Genomic DNA, 8,179 nt, shown 5'->3' with positions numbered 1-8,179 from the left:
GGGTAACTTCCTGTTGGTTTTGGGTCACTTCCGGTTAGTTCTGGAGTATGACAAGGCTCACTGACTGCTGGTTTTGGATCATCAATCGGTTGATAAATTAACATAAAGTGAAAAAATACGACAAATTTGAAATCTGTTTTTAAAAACAATAGTTGAAAAAATGTCCATAGAAATGTACTACTACAAAATAACAGATTGATAATTACTTTCGTTAGGCAGATATGTAATGAAGCACGAACTGTGCTTGTTTTCATCTTAAAGCAGTGGGATGGCCGGCATGAGGTGGATGCTAATGGCCTATTAAGTTGTTTTATTTTGAAATGCCGCCTCTGGAAAGGAGCCCCCCATCCCACCCTCCCCCCTCCCTCCTCCTGACTCACCATATGAGTGAATAGGCTCAGAATAGGCTTGAAAAAGAAGGACAAAAGCGCAGATAGAGAAAGACAATATCCTTGTGTGGGACAATTAGTTACACTCACTAGTCTGACTATTTCAGGAGGCACTTTTTTGGGGTTGGGGGGGTGGAGGGGTTGGATTAGGAATAAAGTCCACACAGGTGGGTTTTGCTAAAAGGGAGAGAGGGGGGTTGGGTCACATGACAGGATCTGACATGCTTTGATAAACGCAAGCCGACCACGACTTCTTTTTGGCGTCTGCTAGTTTTAACGTCGATAAACTTTTTAAAAACAGTCTTTTTGCTCATTTTGTTAATTTTGTCGCCATTTCTCAGACTTTTAGGCCCTTTTTGGCCGTTAATATCGTTATATTTGGGACTTTTAATCCTTTTTTAAGGCAAATGAATATTTTTCTTCATTTATTTGGTTTCCAAGTGATTATTTTCAATCATTTAAAAAGAGGCCATGGATTTTTCTTATGTTATTTTTTTTTTAAATTCTATTGAAGGGGCAAAGAATGCTTAGGGATTGTCCCAATGTTTCCAGTCCAAATGTATTGGACAAAAGTGTGTAAAAATGTCCAAAGTGATTTGGGTAAACGGCTCCAGACGAGGCTCCGACCCGCGCTCCGACCCGCGCCCCGACCTTTGACCCCCGCCCCTCCTCCACTTGGCACCTGGAGCCAAATCTTCCAGCTCAGAAAAAGATGGCAAACAGCGTTTGGCTTTTGACGCCGGGTCAAATGGTTGGCTAGCGCTGGGATTTCCCAGCATGCCCGGCCCACCGTGTGTGTCTATGTTAGCGCTGCCACCATTAATCAATTCAATCATGATTTGACAACCATTTTAATCATCGATTCTTCATTTAGTTCTAATGTGGACAATGATTGATATAAAAGGGGCAAAATCAGGAAATTTAATAGACATCTATAATTTGAATTTGATCCTAACACAGAAAGTCGCCACTCATGATTGACTTTCTCGGGCCACACAAAATGATGTGGCGGGCCACATTTGGCCCCCCGGGCCGCCACTTTGACACACATGCTTTAGACTGCTTTTCCCACATTCAAATTATTATTTTGTCTGATGGGGGGTGTAAGATGAGGGGATATGAGCATAAATGTCACAAATCTCCCCAAAAGTGCTGGCAGGCCCCACCCGGCACTTGAAATGGATTAGACGTCTATAGCCGTCGGGCAGATTGAGGAAGGTCACGATATGCTTGACGTCATGACGATGAGGCTTCCAGTGACACCAGTCAACATTTCCATGGCCAATATTTGTCCAGAAGATGAAATGAAAACACACTCCCCGTCTGCTCTCACGGACGCTGACGCCTGTACGTCAATCTTATCTTTTTTTCCTTCTCTTCTCCAATGTGACCCACGCAAACCAAAATAAATCAGGTTAACATAATCTCCCAAATCATAAATTATTCAATGAGCGCATAAACAACTCTTCCAGTGGGAATCGTCCTAAATTGAGGACGTGTGGTTTGTGCGCATGTCGCCCTCTTGTGGACAACTAGTGCTATTGACAGTGAAAAGTACTGCAGAAGAGCAACATAAATTAATCACTTTTAAAAGAATTAAATATCATTCTGTTCACTTATATAAAAATACAACAAAATTAGACTGAAAAAGACTTAAAAAAATAAATTAGACAAATTAGACTCAAAAATATATTTGTAATCTGTGCTAATATTGTTTTTGGTGGGTTTTATTTTAGATATAAAGACCAAAAATAGTCACTTCCTCTCTAAAAGCTTAACCAGCTTACCCTGAAAGACTTCAAAATATTCTCTTTTTATCAGAAAAGACTTTTGGGGCCTGAAAATATTGTCAATTTGAAAGCCTGAGTGGAAATAAGATCTTAAAAGATAACAAATATTCAGTCTATGAGCATTTTTATTGTTGTGTAATCCCGACAAAGTGTTTCACAAAAGCTAGCGTCCTCATTATCGCCCCCACAAAGATGGCGTCCGTCGGCAAGCGTCCCCGTCATCGCCCCGCTTTCAATTTCTCCTCCACGGTTGCGTCCCCTCGGGATCCCCCCGCGCACGGGGGGCTCCGGGCCACGGCGGGGTCCTGGCGCCACTGATCGGGAGTCTTGGCTTGGATGGCGAGTGCGTGGACGCGAGCGCTCAGCTCCTCCTTCAGCGTCTCGTTGACCAGGCGGTGGCGCTGCAGCGGGGTCAGGCCGCGGAAGCGCTCGCTGACCACCATGACGCGGAAGTGCGACTCGGAGCCGGGGGGCACGGCGTGGGCGCCGCTTTCGTTGCGCACCTCCAGGTGCTCCGGCTGAAAGGCGGCCGTCAGTTTGGCGAAGATGGCGCCCTCTACGGGGCGGGAGGGGTCCATGTGGAGGGAGCGGCAGAGAAGGACGGGCCGAGAGTAGCGGAGGACGGAGGCCAACATCGGACCGCCTGCCAGGAGGACAAACTTGACTCGTGGGCGTCCGCGGGCGGCGCTAGACGTCCAATCCATTTGGACTGGAAGGAGCGAATAAAGGAAGCTCCATTCTATATGGATCGGGCGTGTACGTCAGCTGATGAATTATGTGATTCTCAGGTGGGAGAGCGTGTAGGCCTCACTCTAGTGGTAGGCCGAGGAACGACAGCCATTAAATGCGAATTGAATTACGGTGGCCCTCAAGGTTCAATTTAATGTACTCTCCCCCCTCTATTTATTTAAAAACCAGTTAAGGCCCTTTCTTACACGAAGTTGTTCTCTTAAAACTGTAATTAGGTGATTTTGCTTGTTTCAGCAGAAAACCTCATTGGTTCGGTCAAACTCTCCGTCTTTCAGCCACATCACCCTTGTGGAAATGGTCTGCCATAAGGCAATAATTTAATATCAATGGTTATCTTAAGTTATATATCGTAAAATTTCAGTTTTGTGATTTTAGAAGGAGATATAAAGATTATAGCCATATTTGAGTGGGGAATAAGTCTGCAAGTTTTATTTTGGATCATTTTAAAGAAATTCAAAGTTGATGTACATTAAAAATTATCATTACTCAATTATAGGCATTCATGATGTGTGCAATAATCACACTGAACGTTGTGAGAATGTAACCCTTACATTAAACTAACTTAATCTAAACACGCATTTTACCCACAGTCCTTAGTTTACCTAGCACTAGTTGTTAGCCTTCCCCAAAACGTCACCCATTATAGGTGCCTACCAAATAAAACCTGACTATTATGATTTAAGTCTCTCTTATGTTTTAAACAAACGGGTGTTAATCCCCAATAAATATCCCTCAAATTAAATTGAAGCATTAGAAAAAGAACACCGAAGACCTTACCGTGATACTCGAGGGTAGCTGACGCCGTCGCTTTTGTGACGTTGTAAAGCGCCGGAAGTGTCAATATAATTTTGGTCTTCTTTTGGTTACAAATATGCTTTACTTTTATGCTGTGTGGCCGTAAACAACATATGTTGGCTTCTAATTACACTAGTTATTTGGTCGAATTCGATATTAAAACGTGAATCTTATATTTATTTAAAAATAATAATATTTTTGGGTGAACGGAAATGCATGGACCAAGGGCTCGCGGTTTCCCGACGCAAGATGGCCGCCGTTCATTTGTGACATTAGGCATCTAGCCTCTTATAATCTGATTGCTGTGGCACAGCACGCCCAAATGTAGAGATGATGTGAGCCGAACTCGCTAGCTAGCTAGCTCATTAGCTACCTCCTTATTCAATGGTGGGATGTAAAGGCGACAACAAAGATGACGGGCTTGTTGAAGGTTTTAGCATTCTCATAGATTTATTTCATTCACGCCACAAAAAGAAGAGCTGCGAGCCTCGGGAGATGTTACGGTCGGAAAGCACCTGCCTGCAGCTAGTTTAGCTCCGGTTGCTAAGTGACTCGGTGTGATTTGATATGGCGGCCCGTCGGCTACCTCGCACTCGCCCCAATATGGCCCATTTGTTTTTTCCCCCCCTATTTACGTCGACAACCCTCTCGAGTGTGGCCTATGACTAAAAGTGGGAAAATAGTCTCAATTTGTTGCGCAAATCTCCCGGTCCGGGATGGAGCCGAGCGACCAGCGGGAGAGCCCAGCCGGTTCCGGGGAGTCGGACGCCGGGGACTGGAGGGAGGTTCGACCCGACGGGGACGACGAGAGCAAAGCCGCCCAAAGCGAGCCGACCGCGGCGGTGGTGGAGTCGCCGAAGTCGCCGAGGGACGCCTGCCGACAAGATGTGGCTGGAGATAACCACGCCAACAAGGTGGGCGAGCAGCTCCACAGCCCTTACGACGATGAATTGGATCCGCGAATACAGGTACCGACCGACCGATCCATCTTTCATTCGTATCATGAACACTTTCCAAAGTATCACTCCTTCTCTGACTCATTGGTAAACATAGTAGTGCACATTTCAACAAAAGCATGCGTCATGAACTCATTGGTTGCCATTGACGGCGAGAGACGTACAATCCGGAAAAGACCCTCATAGAAATGTCAGTACTGGAATCGGTAGTACTTTTGAGACGCTTCTCGGTGGTTAAACATGGATTTTCACTGTTTAAAGGACGATTCGCTGCGCAAAAAGCTATTGTTTTGATTGTGTGTTTACACAAGGGAGGGTCCCGCTCGGCCCGCCCACCTCCACCAGCATTAGCCAATGACAAGTTCAGAATTTAGTCTTCATCCGGGTTACTGCAGCTCGACGTAAACAAAGTTTTCTAGCACGTTCAGAATCACAATTAACCTGCAGAGCAAAAAAATAGCTTCTGAATTGCAAATGAATCAAATTTTGGAACAAAACAAGGATGGATAAGTGAATTATAATCATGCTTATTCATTAGGTCAAATAAATATTTCAATAAAATAATTAATTTTATAAAGAGTTGCGTCAAATTCCAACAGATGTACCAATTATTTACATATTTATTATTATTTAACAGTCCTGGTTCTCTACATTTGCAATACAAAATAGTGTTTTCTCAAAAAATGATTTTTATAATCTGCGGACTGACTTTTCTTTTTCTTTTTCTGTCCACAGGAAGAGTTGGAGCACCTGAACGAAGCTAGCGCCGAAATAAACAAACTGGAGCTGCAGTTGGACGTAAGTGGGCGGAGTTCGCCGTCCCGTTTTGTGGGCGGAGTCTGACGAGGGGCCTCCCTCTCCTCTCTCCAGGACGCCCGCTCGGGATACCGCAAGATTCTGACCGACTCGGCCCGCAAGCTCAACGCCCACAGCTCCCAATTGGGCGGCTGCATCGACAAGGCCCGCCCCTACTACGAGGCCCGCCGGCTGGCCAAGGAGGTGGGGCGCGTTTTCTCCACCACGCCTTTGGTAAAAATGCCACGGTCGGACGCCTCCGAGTGACAAACGGCCATCGGTCGGTCGGTGGGCGCAGGCCCAGCAGGAGACCCAGAAGGCGGCGCTGAGCTACGAACGCGCCGTCTCCATGCACACGGCGGCCAGGGAGATGGTTTACGTGGCCGAGCAGGGCCTGATGGCGGACGGCAGGAACACTCTGGACCCCACCTGGCAGGAGATGCTCAACCACGCCACCGCCAAGGTGACATCCGTCCTAAACGGCCCCGACCAGCTCCTTGTTTTTAATAGTACGTATCTTTAATTTTGAGGTGAACGAAGCGGAGGAGGAGCGTCTGCGTAGCGAGCGCGAGCACATGCGCGTGACTCGGGCCTGTCAGGAGGCGGAAGGCCGCGTGCAGACGCTGCAGAAGTCGCTGAAGAGGGCCATCGTCAAGTCCAAGCCGTACTTTGAGCTCAAGGCGCAGTTCAACCGCATCCTGGAGGTGAAAATACGCAGCGCCCGCCCGACAACATTATTTTGCCAACAATTCCTCACAGTTTGCTCTAAAATGCTAAGTACGCGCTTGATTCCGGTCCGGCAATAATACAGTTTTCATGGTTCCAAATTGGCAGGTCTCCATTTGCCAGGCGTCATGACGCTAGTTTGATTTAAAACAATGGTGTGAAAGTGGCGGCCCGGGGGCCAAATGTGGCCCGCCGCATCATTTGTGTGGCCCGGGAAAGTCAATGATGAGTGCTGACTTTCTGTTTTAGGATCAAATTCAAATGAAGAGGAAAGATGGATATTATATTTCTTGATTTTGCCCTTTTTAAATCAATCATTGTATTTTTTTAATCCATTTTTTCTGTTTTTAGTTCAAAAATCGTTTTGTAAAATCTAAAAATATATTTAAAAAATGCTAAAATAAACATTGTTTTAGATCTATAAAAAACTGAATATTCAGGGATTTAAATCCAATTCTTTTAATCCGTTTATGTAAAAAAATCTAAATATTATATCTAAAACGGCTTTGCGCTATGTTTACATTATTTTGTCTTCCGTTGCCGATCAAATTTGAATTTTTGGGGGTCACTTTTGTCGACCCCCCTTCTGCCACAATTTTTTGCATGTTTTTTAGGTTTATCTCATTTTTGGCAAAAAAGTTGTCACCCAATTTATTTATTTTTTTGCGGTTGAATTTTTGAAGCTGAAAATGATTGGATCCACCGTATGACTTCCCCCCGCTAAATTCCCAAACGTTTTCCCCGCAGGAACACAAGAGTAAAGTGGTGGCGCTAGAGCAGCAGGTGTCCAAAGTCAAGAGCCGCTACTCGTCGGCCCTGAAGAACCTGGAGCAGATCAGCGAGCAGATCCACGCCCAGAGGCTGGGCCCGGGCCCCCTGGGACGCAGCCCCCCCGTGGGCGCCGAGGCGGAGGGCGGGGCCCGCGCCAACCCGCCCGACGGCGACCGGCCGGCCGAGCGCGCCGGCTCCGACTCGCCGTCCGTCTTCAGTCTTCGGACCGTGGCGTCCGACCTGGAGAAGTACGACTCGGTGGAGCACCTGGGCGACCTCAGCGACGCCGGCAGCCTGGCCGGCGGGGAAGAGGGCGAGGGGGTGGGGGAGGAGCCTGGCCGCGAGGTGGCCCGCCTCCGCCAAGAGCGCTTCTCCAAGCAGCACCACCGCAGCTTTAGCTTGTAGCTGGAAAAGTGGGCGGAGTTGGCCATCCTCGCGCCCGAGGGAACGTCGGCGTGGCGTGCCGGCCGACGGCGTCCCAACGACGCTGCGTGACGCCGCCGCCGCCGCTTGTGTATTTTTTCTTTTGCCCTGAACAGTTTTTAAACTATTTTTTTCAAAGAAACTCCCACACTTTTCTTTTTATTTAAAGTGCACCTGACTGTAAGCCCCGCCCACCCGCCGAGGTTTTGTTTTTGTTCATGAATTGAAAAAAAGCTCGTAGACATTTTGCCATGTGCAATAAAGAATATTATAGAGAATTAAATCATTAATTTAATAAAATGGAATGTCCAAATAAATGAATGAAAGACATAGGCTTGTTTTGACAAATGAACAAACTAACATTTTTTGGACAAATTCAAAAATAAGACTAATTTTACATAATTTACCACCGTTATCAATGGTAAATTATAAAAATAATATTCTCTGAAGACTTAGTTCTACATATTTGGATCACATTTCTAATTGTTATGCTTAATTTGCGTCCAAATCTTCATTTTATTCTTCCAGTTTGACGCAAACTTGAATGTGATTTATTTTGTGAATTGTAAGAGTGATGATCATTTTATCCCTCTGGCTTCCACAATTATTCATAATAATAATAATAACTTAACAATTCGAATGTGACTTGTGTCATGCTCATGTTATTGCAACAAAAAATAAACTTGTTAGTTGTACAGTCGTAATCATCATTCAAATAAAATAGTGCATATTGATGTTTTAAGACTACAAACTTTGTTTATTTTTGTGTCAATTTCTTCCCCCC

General features: G+C 45.7%; 2 protein-coding genes across 5 annotated transcripts; one reads left to right on the top strand and one right to left on the bottom strand.

Annotated features, from left to right (window-relative positions):
* Window positions 1-2,286: 2,286 nt before the first annotated feature.
* On the bottom strand, window positions 2,287-3,788 carry bola1 (bolA family member 1). Of its 4 annotated transcripts, none has more exons than XM_077720210.1 (2): window positions 3,707-3,788; window positions 2,287-2,918 (listed from the first exon to the last, which is right to left on the bottom strand). In XM_077720210.1, the coding sequence occupies exon 2, from the start codon at window positions 2,881-2,883 to the stop codon at window positions 2,398-2,400; it is 486 nt and encodes a 161-aa protein (XP_077576336.1). In that variant the 5' UTR covers window positions 2,884-2,918; window positions 3,707-3,788; the 3' UTR covers window positions 2,287-2,397. The 4 variants fall into 4 exon arrangements, with proteins under 4 accessions (XP_077576336.1, XP_077576338.1, XP_077576335.1 ...); XM_077720212.1 differs by having other exon boundaries at window positions 2,287-2,822; XM_077720209.1 differs by having other exon boundaries at window positions 2,287-2,991; window positions 3,707-3,752.
* Window positions 3,789-4,010: 222 nt separating this feature from the next.
* LOC144198944 (SH3 domain-binding protein 5-like) lies at window positions 4,011-8,099 on the top strand. The gene is made up of 6 exons (XM_077720208.1): window positions 4,011-4,692; window positions 5,416-5,478; window positions 5,551-5,679; window positions 5,774-5,938; window positions 6,006-6,179; window positions 6,949-8,099. The coding sequence occupies exons 1-6, from the start codon at window positions 4,441-4,443 to the stop codon at window positions 7,375-7,377; spliced, it is 1,212 nt and encodes a 403-aa protein (XP_077576334.1). The 5' UTR covers window positions 4,011-4,440; the 3' UTR covers window positions 7,378-8,099.
* Window positions 8,100-8,179: the final 80 nt, after the last annotated feature.

The sequence above is a fragment of the Stigmatopora nigra genome, chromosome 7, assembly GCF_051989575.1.
Source record: "Stigmatopora nigra isolate UIUO_SnigA chromosome 7, RoL_Snig_1.1, whole genome shotgun sequence".
Lineage (NCBI taxonomy): Eukaryota > Metazoa > Chordata > Actinopteri > Syngnathiformes > Syngnathidae > Stigmatopora > Stigmatopora nigra.
The sequence above is the reverse complement of the archived record's forward strand: the minus strand, read 5'-3'. Positions and strand labels throughout refer to the sequence as shown.

Coding starts and splice junctions, on each gene's coding strand:
- bola1 (XM_077720210.1), bottom strand. CDS start 2,883: ATGGATTGGACGTCTAGCGCCGCCCGCGGACGCCCACGAGTCAAGTTT.
- LOC144198944 (XM_077720208.1), top strand. CDS start 4,441: ATGGAGCCGAGCGACCAGCGGGAGAGCCCAGCCGGTTCCGGGGAGTCG. Junction 5,479..5,550: donor AACTGGAGCTGCAGTTGGAC/GTAAGTGGGCGG, acceptor TCCTCTCTCCAG/GACGCCCGCTCGGGATACCG. Junction 6,180..6,948: donor AGTTCAACCGCATCCTGGAG/GTGAAAATACGC, acceptor TTTTCCCCGCAG/GAACACAAGAGTAAAGTGGT.